Source organism: Cornus florida, unplaced genomic scaffold, assembly GCF_030987335.1.
Source record: "Cornus florida cultivar Cherokee Brave unplaced genomic scaffold, ASM3098733v1 CherokeeBrave_3.0.0_Hap2_Chr06, whole genome shotgun sequence".
In the NCBI taxonomy this organism is placed as follows: Eukaryota; Viridiplantae; Streptophyta; class Magnoliopsida; order Cornales; family Cornaceae; genus Cornus; species Cornus florida.
The window spans coordinates 78521198-78537044 of NW_026775576.1; the positions used below are offsets into that span (position 1 = coordinate 78521198).

The 15847-nt window shown below is 33.0% G+C and overlaps 1 protein-coding gene and 1 long non-coding RNA gene across 2 annotated transcripts; one reads left to right on the forward strand and one right to left on the reverse strand.

Annotated features, from left to right (window-relative positions):
* The first annotated feature begins 4163 nt into the window (after positions 1-4163).
* LOC132314945 (uncharacterized) lies at positions 4164-9724 on the forward strand. Its single transcript, XR_009483545.1, has 3 exons — positions 4164-4930; positions 8219-8263; positions 9310-9724. It is a non-coding gene; the product is annotated as an uncharacterized LOC132314945 (long non-coding RNA).
* A 2160-nt stretch (positions 9725-11884) lies between these two features.
* LOC132314946 (probable serine/threonine-protein kinase WNK11) lies at positions 11885-14480 on the reverse strand. Its single transcript, XM_059813713.1, has 3 exons — positions 14400-14480; positions 13292-13795; positions 11885-12626 (listed from the first exon to the last, which is right to left on the reverse strand). Exons 1-3 carry the CDS (start codon positions 14457-14459, stop codon positions 12231-12233), a joined length of 960 nt encoding a protein of 319 aa, XP_059669696.1. The 5' UTR covers positions 14460-14480; the 3' UTR covers positions 11885-12230.
* Between the last annotated feature and the right edge of the window lie 1367 nt (positions 14481-15847).

Below are 15847 nucleotides of genomic sequence, written 5' to 3' on the forward strand. Positions count from 1 at the left end.
CCAGCTGCATACAAAATGCCAGCTCCCTCTGCGCGTGAGAATCATGCGCGTGTTTATTAGATGCGCATTGAGTGCACTGTGGGCTGTGCTACATGGAATAAATCCCTTCGCTGATTGTAGTTCTGTGGCAGAGATTCCAGTTGCACCATTTAATTGTGTTCCGCAAAGCATGTGATCATCTGACATTCCTTCCAACGCCGCCCCCCCCTTCGGCGACCCTCCGGTGGCCGAAAAATCGCCAAAAATTCCAGAAAAATAATTTAAAAAATTCCAAAAAAATTAAATTTAGGCCCTAAAAAATTCTAGAAAAAATTCCAGAAAATTTCTAAAAAATCCCAGAAAATTCCTGAGGCCTAATTTAACCCTCTTGGACTTTCTTGAAGCTTCATAGCATCCTTTGATGAAGATTACATGGCTTTAAAAATATTTACAATTTGAAATACAATGAAAAAAATTAAATTACATCATTGAACTTTCAAACGGCTAAATCAAAGCCTTAATTATATTCATCCAAAAATAAAATTACATTCAATGAACCTATAAGCTTCATCCATGGCCCACACATACATCAACATTCATCCAATCACAAATATACATACATCATGATCATATAAAAATATATACATATGCATATATAATATTTGGATCCATGAATGATGATTTTCATAAAATCATGATCTCTAGTAATGAATCGAACCATGCTCTGATACCACTGTTGGGAAACGTGCAATATTTAAAAACTTTTTGAGCGATTTTGATTCATAGATCTCGATTCATCACATAGAAACAAGTTTTATGCAAAAATAAAATATGATGTATCATTCAATTAATAGATTGAATACTTACATCAAAGGTCTGAGTAAACCTTTAAATCTTTCCTCTAAAGTGAATGTTCTCACTTATTGTAGATCTCTTAGCAAGATGCCTTCTTCTTGGATCTTCATCTTCTTGGTAATTGTTTTGCCTTTAGGAATCACTCATAAGCCTCCATGAATAACCTTGGAAAACTAGGCTTGTGGGAGCCTCCATTAGATGAGAACATAAACCCTAATTTTCTAGAAAGAAAAAATAAATTCATTTTTCTTTCTTCTAAAAATCACCCCTAAAATATACATAGATCATGTATATTTATAGACAACATAAAGGTAAAGAAAAGGAAATAACTAATCTTTCTCAATCTCTAATTCACATGTCTCAAATCTAATATGATTCCAATATCAAGTTGGGTTATGAGTGAGAATTCATTGGGCTTATTATTTTATTGGCTACAATGAATTAATAATTGGCCCGGTCCATGGACCCAATTCAATCAATTCATAAATTAATTTCTACTCCACTAAAAGAAATTAATTGAACTCCAATTAAATGATAAATTACCTCTAAGTCGATATTGCACTTTGACCCCTCTATGCATAATTAGTTATCGAATAAATAAAGTCATCAATCCAACTACTTAATTAATATATTTATTTTGGTACCATTGATTATTTCTAACTCGATCACAATAAAACATTTATTTGACAAAAATAATAATTTAAATAAATAAGTATATAATAAATCATTTTGTCTAAAAACACACGAAGGCCTTCGAATTTACTTTGTGATCAACCATAATCAATACAAAATAAATACAAGTAGTAATAATACAAATATTGAAAATATAACCCTCTAACTATTAATTACATAACTACCCAAAGTGTCAATCTACGGATCCCGAAGAATTCGCCAAACAAATCAAAGTAATTATTAATTAATAAAAGAGTCTATAATTTTCTTATACTTAAGAGTCAAATGCCATGACGGTGATAGGGAACAATTGCATACGACGGCTCTCGCAATATATCTCAACCTAACGCGGATCCAGTTTAAATCTTAATTAATTATAAGTCCATCCATAATTACCGACTATGAACCATTTATGATTACCATTTATATTCATGTATTGATCGCCATCACGTACATATATAAATATCTCTCGTAATCAAATGGACACTATCAATTCCAAAATAAATTGAAACATAATATATTGAATCCACTAATTATATAAATCATAAATATTTCAGATATATCAGGAACATATGTCACTTTAATCCAAATAGGAATTTGCTATGTCAGGGCATATAAATCCCAACAATTCGTGCTAAGTGCTCATCATGCTTGAAACCCCAAGCTCCCGGACTTTTCAAGTAATTGCCCTATGCAATTTTGCTAATTAGGGCTTCATCATCGATCAAAGTCATGCGAGTACATCCACCGTGTGAAGAAGTCGGATTAATAAGTCTATCTTTAATGACACTTTGGATCTTATTTATGCTTTTCTTTTTCCTCTTATTGTGAAAACAGAGGTTACAGAGGGTGGTCGCACTCCTGCATGTGTCTGCTTTTGTCAGTTGCCGCTATATGGTTTCTGATGCCGATCAAATACTTGTAATGCAAACAATAGTAAGCATTATTTGTGTTTGTGTGCGCTATGACTTTAACTACTGGTACTGTTGTCAAAACTTTCTCTTTTGAATTCTGTAATTCCCTTTCAAGGGTTGTTTGTGCAATGGATTGTGGTGTTGAACCAAACTATACTCTTATATTACAAGTAACCAAGTCTTGATATCTCTTCTCCTGCTTGCTCCTCATTGTTGAAATGTAAACATACTTTGGCACACATTTATCCATTTAAAAAACTCACACAACTGATTTTTGAGCTACAGGTGTCAGGTGATACCTCTAAACTCCATCATATTATATATATATATATATATATATGATTAGGGTGTTGTGGATGGTTAGAAGAATGCTTAAGATTTCTTAAATTTATATGCATAGCCAACACAAACTGCAACAGATCTTGTAAAGAATTCATCCTCTCCTAAATTTACTTTCACCACCTTTATACTTACAAACTCTTGAATTCATATTTTTTTTCTGTACATTCAATCTACATTTCACCACCTTTATTCCTTCTAAAATCTTGAATTGATCCAATGTATTTTTTTCAACACAATCAATCTGTATTTCAACGAACGGTAAACTTAGATTCACCATCCTTAAATTCACATTTCACCACTTTTATTCCTACAAAATATTATATTCACCCAAGTTAAAAAATAAAAATAAAAGTAAAAAATAGTCCTGTAATTATGACAAAAAATTTGAATTTCACCACCCTTAAACCTACCTTTACCACATTTACATCCACATTCCACCATCCTTATGCCTACAAATTAAGCTAGTATAATTAGCTTGGACTTTCACATAATCCAAATAAGCCCTGTATTTATGGTGATTACATTTTCACATTAAAGAGTGAAGATTATAACATATAAACAGAGTTTTTGGTGTGCCCAACTTATCCTCAAGGTTATAATATTTATAGCAGAGTATGTGATCCTCTTATTGTTTGGTTGCTAATGTTTTTCTATTCTCACTTAAAGTGATTTTTATTTTTTCGGAGCTTTTTTCTGTTCCTTCCTGTATTTCCAAAGCAACAAGTTATCCGCAAAGTTAATATTTATACCATAGCTAAAGGTTAAATAATACGGAGTAAGTAAAGTAAGCAATTATTTCTAGAGAAATAGAAATTTCTGGGTAGGATATTTAGCATATATATATATATATATAAAATAAAATGATACATTTAAATTAAGTTGGATCTTTTCATATTTTAAATTGGAATCGTAGTTTTACATTCCATTATTTTAAAACCGTAACTAAGTCAAACCATTACAAAAGAAAACCGACCAATTCATCTGGTGTAATTTGGTTCCCCCAATTTTTTTGTGCACCCTAGCCATACATCTGAAGATTATGTAATGATTTTTCAAAAGTCTTTATATTTGAGTGCAATGAATTTTTTTTAAAAAAAAATAAATTAGGTGAATTAAAATAGCGACAATTAAATAGTCCCACTCACTCAATTATCTTCTTCAAATGCGAATGTCTTCTTAACATACTGTTTGGATTGCTTTTGTTGTCCTTAAGGATCAAAATTTTACACTTCTTGATCTAACATTTTTGCACTTCTAACTTTTGATTTAACATTTTTGTCCACAAAAATTATATATATATATCTTCTTCAAATGAGATACCAAAATTATATACTACATTATTAAATTAAGTAAAAATTTAAATCATGCGTAGGACCGATCACATGTGCGTGTGTTGGAGACCGTAGGATGCAGTACTACAATGTTGCTTATCGCACCGGATCACCTCTATTATTCCCCCTCTTTTTTCTTTTCTTTTTTTGTCTTTTTGGAATTGCTATATAAAAGATTGTCGGCCCACTGTAGTCTAGAGACGTCACTCTGCAACCATGTCCGACAGAGGAGAACGCTTTGGCTTGCTCCAAAACGGAAATGAGAGAGAGAGAGAGAAAACCCTAACCCTAATGTGCAAATCCCCAGAGAAACCTCCCGTGCTAGGGTTTCTGGCGCCTTGGTAGCGTCGGCGGCCCTGGTATTTATCTACCTCTACTTTCAGAAACGGAAGCAGTATCACCATTCAACTTGGCTCCACTTCGTTGATCGTCTCTGGATTGCCGTTCCTTTTCTCGTCATTCACACGGTGGCGGCTCTGTATCTGTCCCTCCGACCGCCGGTTCAGCTCGGCGAACTCCGGAGAATGAATTTGCAGACGTTGAGTTTTCTGACACTGGTTTTAGGAGGTTTATTTGCCTTCGAGGTTGCTCGTTCAAGTTCGGCCGAGAATTCCAGTGATTTCATCAACTACACTGTCGAGTGTTCAGATGAAGTCGACCTCTCCTCATTGTCTACCATGACCTTTCCCAATTCTCAGTGCCAGATTACCCCAACCGCGGCCATAAAACCTCCGTCCAGCCTTCTTATTGCCCTAATCCACTCAACCACAGCCCTAGTCCTTTCCCTCCGCCTCATCCGTCGGATTATCCATGGAGAGAACTAGCCTCAGCCCCATGGTACATAACATTTCTTTAATAATGTTGTTTTTTAACTTTATTTAATAATTGCAAATTTGCAATTCCCTTTAATTTGATTTAATTATGTTATTAATCTGTATTATCTGGTGGTTCTTTTATGATACTCTAGTATTTCTTGACATATTGTTAATTTTTTATCTGGAAGGAAACCAAAAGGGAAAGGGTTCAATAGAATAAGAAAATCTTGCTACACAGAGAGACTTGTAATTTGCATAAATGTGTATAAACATTTGTTTGTTGGTGGGTTTTTTTTTTAATATTTTTTTTTTTCTTATGTTGGGATGATAAATAAATGAATTATTTTTTATATGCTTCAATTGTGATGAAATATTGCAAAGCCCCACAATAAGGGTACTTGTTGAGGACAGAAGTGCATTAAGGATATGGAATCAGAAAGGGGAGTATGAAAACCTGAGTCAATTATTTGAGCTCATTCTCTGATTTTTCTTTATCCTATGAACCACAGAGACACATTTGTATTTTTCTTTTTATATTTATTTATATACTGTGTATGATATACATATTATATATATACACTTATATTTACACCTTTAAATTAAAGTGCACACATGTGTGATATATTTACCTATCATTTGTTTCTGACGTATGAACCCTGCAACAATCTGTGTTTCTGAACCCAAATTAAAGCTTCATTATCATGTTCTTGTTATTAATTTTCCTTTAATAAATCAAGGATTCAGAGTATGCTGTGAATCATTATTCTTAACCTTTTTAGTGTTTTCTAAGCAATTTTAATATGAGTGATTTCAGAAAATTTGTACACTTAATTTTTTTGAAATTATTCCAATTATAAAGTTATTAAACTTGAAACGAGTTGTTTTAACCAACTAAAATGCCCATTAAGACTTTCAGAACATAGCTAAAACGGCATGAAATTCATCCTGGCTATATTTAGTTTTTAAGTAACGAATCTAAATTATCTAATGGTACATCTATGGCTCAGTGAGTGTTATGGTATCACCACCTTCTTCTTTTTTTTTTTTTTTTTATCATGCTTATGGTATCACCATTAAAGTTTAGTTCCTTATGTTAATCGTCTCAGTGCCCATAGACCTCCCAACACAAAAGAAATGAGCCAGATGTTAACCTTTAGTTGGAATGATATTTTGTCATCAGTTTTATCACATACTCCTTCAATTAAACATTCAATAAGGCATCATGTTCTGTCATATACTCCATCTATTAGATATTCGATTATCATGTTCAACATGTGTCTATAAACATTGGTACTTTTGATGTGCCAAGGTCATAGTCACATTGTTCTTTATTTCATTTTAGTTCTCTTTGTAATTTATTATTTTTAATTAGAGTATCAGAGTAAGTAGATTAGAACTTAATTCCTTTAAACTTCTGTTGGTTATCATTTTGTTATCCTTTTTATTTTCACCTCATTTTGTTCCAATCTCTTTTGATTTCATTCAATTACTTGTCATTTTATGTTCTCAGTTGATTCGACATAATTTACTCGAAATCAAGCATGTGTATCAATTAATACCACTCAAATGTAATGAATTCTGTTTCCCACTACTGATGTAAAATTTCAAGGATACTATATCAACTGTAGAAAATTTTAAGTCTATCATGCTGCCCCAATGAAGGCTTCCTTTTTAGAGAGGTGATGCAATGAAACGATTATTTTTTCTGTCATGAAGGTGCCATCCATGAAATTGTGTATATGATGTATATAAGAAGGGAATTCACTGAGCAGTCAGCAGGCAGTCCTGCCATGGGTTTTCGGGTATAGCAGCTGGGTTCTTCCTTTCAGTATGGCTAGGATTGAGGTTGGATTGGGCGAGAGCTATAGCTTCTTCCACCAACGGGCCAGTGGCCTAATGGTATCAACCTCTTACTTCCCAAAGGGAGGTCAAGGGTTCGAGTCTCAGAAGAGACGTGTGTGTGAGTACCAACAAGGAAAAAAAAAAAAAGATATAACTTCTTCCCATCCCGCATTATTTTGAATATGAATTATGTTACTCATTAGTATGCATACGCTTATCTGCTTTCTACCTTTAGTGTGCCTTTTGCTGGTGTACCAAAGCCAACGCATTTTCCTTTCGGCATCATAATCTTCCTCATCTTCTCCAATAGGGGGGCAAGTCTCCCGCCCAAAGCGAATGCATAGGCTCAAAGAATAGAAAACTACCCCTACCCACCATGACCCTCCTTAGCAACTATAATAGAGATGCATTGAAATAGGGATGAAAAGAACAGGTTATTTATTATCTCAAAGTTCACTGATTATGAGATTATGAGTCCGTAGATACTCCCCTTTGCGCCCTTTGCTCGGCCACCTACTTTTGATCCCATTCATAGGGCTAATTTGCTCGACCACCTTATGCTTTTGCGTCTACTGCGTCACATCTTCCTTCTACGCCTGCCTCCTTCAGCTGGTATCTAACATTCAGTGCACTAGCGGAGAGATCAGTCCCGCCTATAGATTAATTGGGAGCCTCGCGGGGGAGGAAGAAAGTTCTAAGGCTTTTAAGCAAGTGGGAAAGCACCTCACCCGCAACCATATAAGAGAAATCCATACAAGTAAGTAATTCAAATGTTCCCAGACGGCTTCCCTGCTTGATCAACATCATAGAGAAGGCAATAGCTAAAATATGGTATAGAAAGAAGAAGCAAGTGAGGAAGGGCAATGCTGGCCCAATCAAATTTTAAGCCATGACCACCTATTTCTTTTTACAAGCGTCAAAATTGTCTTCAAGCACCCTAGTTCCACGGGAATGGCAAGCTCAAATGCAGTGTAGAATCACAAGAAGAGGTACATTACTAGTTGAAAAAGAGCGAGTGAAGACAAAGAAAAGGTGGATTATGTTTCTAGCGGAAGGGTTTCCTTTGCCACTTGCAGATACTTTTGTTTGCGCCCTTTTTGCCCCTTTTCTACCGTTCGTGCCGCTCCCATTATCCCCAGAGTGCCGTACCTTTCTGTCTTAACATATGCTCCATGTTCCATCTATCTATTGCCCTTATCTTGATGACTAGTAAGTTTCTCAGCTAAAATCTTCTATTAAGGTGGGATCTAAACATATTGCATTAGCTGTAAATGAGGAACTTGACCTACATACTAGACTAATTGTATGTTTTTTTTTTTAGTGAATATATTTTTGCTGAGCCTGTGTTGTTGTTTATTGGTTTATTTATATGTATTTCTCTTTTCTTCCTTGACTTTCTCATCATAAAGTATTAATTACTGAAATGAACTGAATGATGTTTATGCTTCCTTGCTCTTCCACTTTGCAGGATAACCTGGAACATCATGTGGATGTTACAGATTCCTGGCTACAGGTGACACTTCTCCCAGTAGTATACTTCTTTTGGTTCAAATCCCTCTTTTTTTAACTAGTGTGTGCAATTACTTTTTGCTCTTGATTGTTAGAGATGTGTCTTATATATGAAGATTCTCAAGCATCATTAGTATCGTTCTATGCATGATGATGAAATTGGGATTTGGAAATTATTTGGTGCGTGAAAGAGTTCTGAAACTCTCGGGTAAATTGAAAAAATATCGGGAATAATCTGGAATAGTCAATAATGGATATCAGGGGGAAAGCAAAGAATAGTATTTGTAATTTAGAAATATTTGGAATAGTTTCAAACTTAAACATTTAATTCAGAGATTGTTTGTGCCATATGTATATTTTTAAATTTTTTTTGTTATGCTCCATTGGATTTTAGGCAAAATGAAGGCAAAGAAGAATATTTTAGACTATACTATAGGATTTCAGTTCTCTTTCTTTATTTCAGGAAGCAACAAAACACATTGATCTAAGTAAGAGTGCAATGAACAAATCTTGATCTTGGATAATTTGAAATTTAGATGCTAATTACGTATTTGCAATAGCCACTTTTACCACTGTATTTAGTATTATGATTGAAAATTTAACCTACATAATTTTTTAGATGATGCAAGGTTGTATCAGATAGAAGAATTTTTCATGCAATGTATAGGATCATGAACATCTTAGACGCAAATAAGGCAATTAGAATTGAAAATTGATCATCAGCCTAAATTTGAGCATGACACATCTCTCAAGACTGTATGATGGTGAAAAGTTCTTTTACACCATTACATTGTCAGGCACTAGTCCTGTCAATTCAGTGCTAAGATATTCGTGCTAAGTGCTCATCATGCTTGAAACCCCAAGCTCCCGGACTTTTCAAGTAATTGCCCTATGCAATTTTGCTAATTAGGGCTTCATCATGGATCAAAGTCATGCAAGTAAATCCACCGTGTGAAGAAGTCGTATTAGTAAGTCTCATTTGCTAGCCTATCTTTAATGACACTTTGGATCTTATTTATGCTTTTCTTTTTCCTCTTATTGTGAAAACAGAGGTTACAGAGGTGGTTGCTCCTGCATGTGTCTGCTTTTGTCAGTTGCCGCTATATGGTTTCTGGTTTCTGATGCTGATCAAATACTTGTAATGCAAACAATAGTAAGCATTATTTGTGTTTGTGTGTATATGACTTTTAACTACTGGTACTGTTGTTAAAACTTTCTATTTTGTATTATGTAATTCCTGCATGGATTGCGGTGTTGAACCAAACTACTCTTCTTATATTACAAGTAACCAAGTTCATTGACACATGGAAATATTGTGGATGGTTACAAGAATGCTTAAGATCTCATGATGATTATTTTTTTATTTTTTATTTTTTTTTAAAAATAAAAAATAAATCCCTTTGGTGTGCCATATAGCATTCATTGTGTCATGACTGTTGACAATGGTGCAGGAACATAGCCCTTTTTTTAAGCTATTATTTGGTTGCAATCATGGATTGATGAAGGAATGGAATGGTCAATTTGGTTGGACTATTTTAAAAGTCAGGGTAAAATGAGTTTTTAAAATTATTATTATTAGTTTTTAAATTATTACCGTTCATAAACACTAAATTAATGGTGACATGTAGCTGTGTTTTATAATTTTAATAAAATACTATCCAGTTACTTACCAATGAATTAAAAGGGCATGGGTTAATTGGATCTTGGATTAATTTGGATCCATTTCATGCAAATTTATATGTATAGCCAACACAAACTGCAACAGATCTTCCATAGAATATTTATTATTTCCAAATTCAAGTTTTATTATTAAAATGAAGTTTGATCTGATTTAATTATTACGAGTTTTATATTGTTTTAAATTTTGTAATTATAACTCGTATTACCATTACATTCTTGAACTGTAAAAAGAGCCCTCTGATATCCTTATGTTTGTTTATATATTTATTTATTTTATTATTATTTTTATCTGAGGTTGCTTTTGTTATACTCCTTCCATCTCAATATACGTTTCAAACCTACTTTTATGGTAGTGCCCAACACTTTTCTCAATTATCCTAGTCGGTCCTTTTCATTTTATTTTAATATTATTGTTTACTCAAATTATTTTGTTAAGTTATATTTCTTATTTTTCTAAGTATTGAATTGGGTATGCTTATTTCTTGTTACTCTCATTTATTTGTAATTACATAATACTCCCTCCGTTTTATAAAAGTATCCACCTTTTCTTTTTTATTGTTCCAATATAAGTATCCTGATTCAAAATTCAATAAACTATATCTTAATATTAAATAAGAATTTCAACGTGATCCAACTACGTTATATTCGAAAAAGGAATAGACAATTGAAGTCGGAAGGCCTATCATTTCTTCCTTAGCCCAATTTTAAAATATATAAAATATTAATTCGTACTTCCAAACTTAATCAGAAAATATTTATCTGTTTTTGTAAAAATTTGAAAGAGTTTGTAACAAAAATGAATTGATACTTACTTTTGTTTATAACCGTTTGACTTTTTTAAAATTCTCTTTTTATCTTCTGTCACACTGTCAACTTTTGTTAGCTTCTCATCTCTCTAATTGTTTAATTAAATTAAATTGTTTATTTAATACTTTCCCTAGATTAGGTTAGAGGAATCTTATTTATAAGTGAAGTCAAAGGATTAAAAATGTAAAGTCAAAGTGTTGAATGGTGTCAGCCTAGCCACATTTGAAATGGTGTTGGTGAAAGAGCAAAACGTGTGTAGGAAGTTGTCGTCGGGCTGTGTCACACCCAACTTTCTTGGATTTAAAAGAAACCATATACTAATATTATTTGGTGGCCTAATGTGACTTGGTCCTACAAGAATTTAAATATATTAAAATAATAAGGAAAGAAAAAAAAAAAAAAAAAAAATGAATACTGATGTGGCATGTGGAAGGAAGAAAATAGAGTTGAGAAAAGAGAAGGGATATTTTGGTAAAACAAGAAGAGAGGATGGTAGTTGGAGCTGGAGACTATTCCATTTCAGGTTCATCACAAGAAAAATTAAATAAATTTGAACTTCAATAATAACCTAGAATACTAGAAAAAAAAAAAAAAAAAAAAAAAAAAAATAAACCTAGAATATACTATTCCCTCTGTCTAAAACAAAGTGTGTTTTTTTTGGAGAATATAAATTTTAAGAGTGTAATTTTTTATGTTTTTTATTATAGTAATATAATATGAAATAAATTTCTTAATATGTCCTTATAAAATCTTATTTTGACTGAGACACTTATTTCAAAACCAGATAATAAGTTATTAATAGATAAATGATAGATCTTTCGATCTCAATTATCGATTCTTTTTTCGAAATTGTTAAAACTCTTAAAAAGACTCATTCCCAACCCGTTGTATTTAGAAGAGATTGAATTTCAATTGATTGGAGCGAGAGATATGATTATTATGTGAGAAAGAGAGATGATTATGGTTTGGTAATTAATGGATAATGATCTTGGATTTAAAGATGGTTTGGTAATTAATGGATAATGATCTTGGATTTAAAGATGAGTGATCAAATTTTGATAGGTTAATGTTTCCCTAATGAAATTTTTATGAAATATGAAAAAAACTTATTTCTTAAAAAATAGATCATGTTATTATTTTTTTACTTTTTGCTACTTATTTAAAAGCTGTCATTCATTATCAAAAGAAATTTTGTGTACATATATTATATATCTCAATCTTTTGAGAAATTAAAATTGTATGTAATTACTTTCCAAAAAAAAAAGTGCAATCATTCTATCTACAAAACAAGGCCTAAAAAACATTCACTCCCCCGAATCTTGCCTCAATTAGTTGGTATCAACAATTCAACCCAAAAAAAATACAAAAATTTCAAATCCACAAGCCACCCTCCCCCATATCTCCCTCCAATATCATGATCAAACTACCAACTAAAAAAAAAAAAATTCAAATCAAATAATAGCATCCACAATCAACAATCACAATCAAATGTTGTCACCATTTTCGTCATCATCATTGTCCCTGATCTCATCGAAGAAGGGGTCGTTGAGGAGATCCGAAGCGGAGGGCCTCGCCCTCGGCCGAGCAAGGCACTTCTCGATGAAGGCCTTCACCTCTGGGTCCTTGACCCTGTTCATGGCCTGAGGCCTCACACCAGAAGTCACCTTTTTATAAATCTTGGCAACGCTGTCACACTCGCTGTAAGGTAATTCCAGTGTCACCAACTCAAGCAAGCACATTCCGAACGAATATATATCAATTGACTCTGTATAATCCTCATCGTATAGCTCGGGCGCCATGAACTCTGGTGTCCCGAGCATTGAATGTGCCGAGTGGTTCTTCCCCACTATTGCAGCCAAACCCAAATCACCAATCTTCACCTGTTTCAAGATGACACAAACTACGCTTAAGTTGGTAGAAAATCAATACCACAATTTGGAGCTAAAATATAAAAATTTAGTCCATAAGTTAATATGAAATCAAATATGATATTTTCAATTTTCCAGAGGAAAAATGCCATTGAAACACTAGTCTTCCAAGAATTTCATATCCAAAACAAAACAAAATAAAATCACATAAAGTCGAGTTGCCATAACATTCAATCCGGAAATTTCTCTGTGAAAGACACAAAAAAGTAAAGAATTTATATTTTCTTTTGCTAACATTTTTCTTGAAGGAAAGAGCAAACATAAAGGTTATTACTTTCTAACCAACCAAACAGAATTAATCTAATTCCTATAAGTTGTTCCTTCAATTCCTATAAGTTGCCATAGGATTCAATCAAAAAAATTATGTCTAAGAACCAAATACAAAAGTGAAGAACTCATTTTCTTTTCTCCCATTTCCCTAGATTTCTCCCCAACCAAACAGAATCCAATTTAAAGAGAAGCAGACATAAAAGATATTAGCTTTCTAACCAACCACACATAATTAATGTAACTGAAGAAAGAAGTAAACATAAAAGCATATTATAACATTCTACTCTTTTCCTCAATTTTCTGAGCAACCAAACAGACAGGTAGAGAGAGAATAGAAAGATTGGTACCTGACCAATGTTGCCATTGATGAAAACATTGCTACAGTTGAGATCTCTGTGAATTACACAAGGCTCGTTCGTGTGCAAATAGTTCAAACCCTTAAGAATCTGCTTGGACCACTTCTTCAATGCCTTGGTCGAGACTTGTTTGTGCTTCTTCCGATACTCTCTCAGATTCCCAGAGGTGCACACTTCAGTGATGAAATTCAATGTGTTGCGATCATCGTCCCTCCACACATTGTACAGAGCAATGATGTTCTTGTTCTTCAGAGTCCTCAGCAACCGAACCTCCGAGTATAGCCGATCGATCATCGCCTTATCTTCACAGAAATTCCTCAATTTCACCTGATTCCAAGCCACCTCTATCCCTTCCTCTTGATCAAAGGCTCGGTACACCTTCTTCACTGCACCACAGCCTAGAAGCTCGCTGTAGCGGCCATACCTGCCCGATGGATCCACCTCAATGAATGGCTCCGAATCCCCATCCCCCATATCAGAGTTCACGCTCGGCATCTTCAAAACAGATTCACACAGTAATCAATCACAGAACAAATCAAAACAATGCAAAACTGATAATAATTCAAGAGCTCATAGTCTTTAACCCTAGAAATCACGAGAACTTATCGGAGCCCAAGCAAAAAACCTAATTATCTAAACGAAAAAGCTTTTTCCAGATATTATAAAGCCATTAAATAGTGAATAAAGATCATAATTTCAATCGAACACTATTTCTAACACTATTACTCAAGAAAAAACACAAATTTTCAAAACTATACAGAAAGTAGAAAACGAAAACACTATTAGAAAATCAGCATTCATGTATAAACACAATTTCTAACACTAAATACACAAAAAAATAAACTCGGATCAAATCAACAAAACTTCAAGCAACAATAATAACCAACCTATTCGCAAAAAAATGGACCATAAAACCCCCAAAATAATTCCAGAAATCATAATCAATCCCAAAAACTCATTTTCTCATTCTATACATGAGCGTGTATATACATATACATATACATATATATAAGAGTACTTCAATCAAGCTAAAAAGTGAGATATTTTGGAAATTTGGAAGCAAAAACGATGAAGAATTGAGAAAGATGAAAAGAATTACCATAAAAGGCGGTTCCTTTGGAATTTTCGCCTTCTCTGATACACGAAGCAGTGTGTGCATTCAAACTTTGCAGGGACGAAGCAGAGGACGAGGCATGGAAATTAGAGAGGGTTTGAGAGTTGGGTATATATAGGGATTGTTGGAGCTAGGGCTGGGTTTAACTGAGGGTTAGGTAAATTTAACTATGGTTAAGTGTAGGGTTTAGAGGTCGTTTCTGTTTAGTCAACTTGGTACTAATTTTAATCGGATTAGTCTGGCATTTAAAACGTTTTGTAAATGGATTAACATTTGTATGGTTTTCAAAAACACTTGGTAAAACGGTAATTAAGACTATTCACATACAGAGAATATTAAAATTCTGGATAAATATAGTATCTATTACGGTGTATATGACGTATTCACATTTAAAGTGTTTTAAGGGCATGGCTAGTCGCTTTCTCACGTGAGCCCACATCATCAGCATTGCAAATGTTTAATTTTTTTTTTTCCCCTAATTTTTAAAGTTTTATTTGGGGTTTTGTTAAGCAAAGAGTCAAATTTGAACTCAATTTAAATTAGTCTATTTCAATACTGTTTTAAATAGTATTAGGCTTCACTTGTTTAATGCTCCCTTTGTTTCATAAAAAGTATCACTTTTAGAGAATTGTGACTCAAACAAATTGAACTGTCATGGTTCCTGTAACATGACACTTTTTTTTGGGACGGAGGTAGTATAAATTTGTGTAAGGTTGTATATGTTTGTGAACTAAGGCTCATATATTTACAATTATTTTACAAAAATTGCATTAGTGGCCCATGTAACATTCAATCTAAACGTAGAAATTTACTAAATGAGATTTCTGAGCTTGAAAACGAATCTTTGATTCCTAATTCGAAATTTTAAATCATGACGAGTTCAAACAATTTAAAGATTTGGCTCGATCAGTTCATTTGTAGGCATGCAATTCTTTCTTGTGTTTTTCCTTCCACACACACAAAAGACATTGTCCCTCTTCTTTGAAATATATTTTTAAGTATTTTACAATATCTAATTTATTTTTATTTGATGATATAAACAGTGTTTCATACTCAAATTAAAAAGAAATGAAAGGTTATGTTTTATCTTTTCTTTGCCTTGGAATTAATTACATTATAGTATTGTCATGCTTCAGGATGGAAAATTTAATATAAGTTAAAATCATAAAATCTCTTTTATTTTTAAAATCGTGCATAAAATCTCCACTATAATTAAAATAAAATAAAATCCATGAATTAACAAAATTTATTAAGTTATTTCAAACCGTGATTGACCGTTAAATAAGTTATAAAATATAAAATTTAACCTTATTATTTAATATTAAATTAAAAACTACAAATTATTATTTTAAAATTATAAAAAAAATAAAAAAAACCAAAAGTTTTATCATACTTTAGATGTGCCGATCCAAATGGCAACTTTGTTTGTCTTG

Bases quoted from the DNA above. Each gene is read 5' to 3' on its own strand.
- LOC132314946 (XM_059813713.1), bottom strand. From the start codon at position 14,459: ATGCACACACTGCTTCGTGTATCAGAGAAGGCGAAAATTCCAAAGGAA. The intron at 13,796-14,399 runs GTAATTCTTTTC...TCTGTTTTGAAG, and splicing joins CAAAGGAACCGCCTTTTATG to ATGCCGAGCGTGAACTCTGA. The intron at 12,627-13,291 runs GTACCAATCTTT...ATCTTGAAACAG, and splicing joins TCAATGGCAACATTGGTCAG to GTGAAGATTGGTGATTTGGG.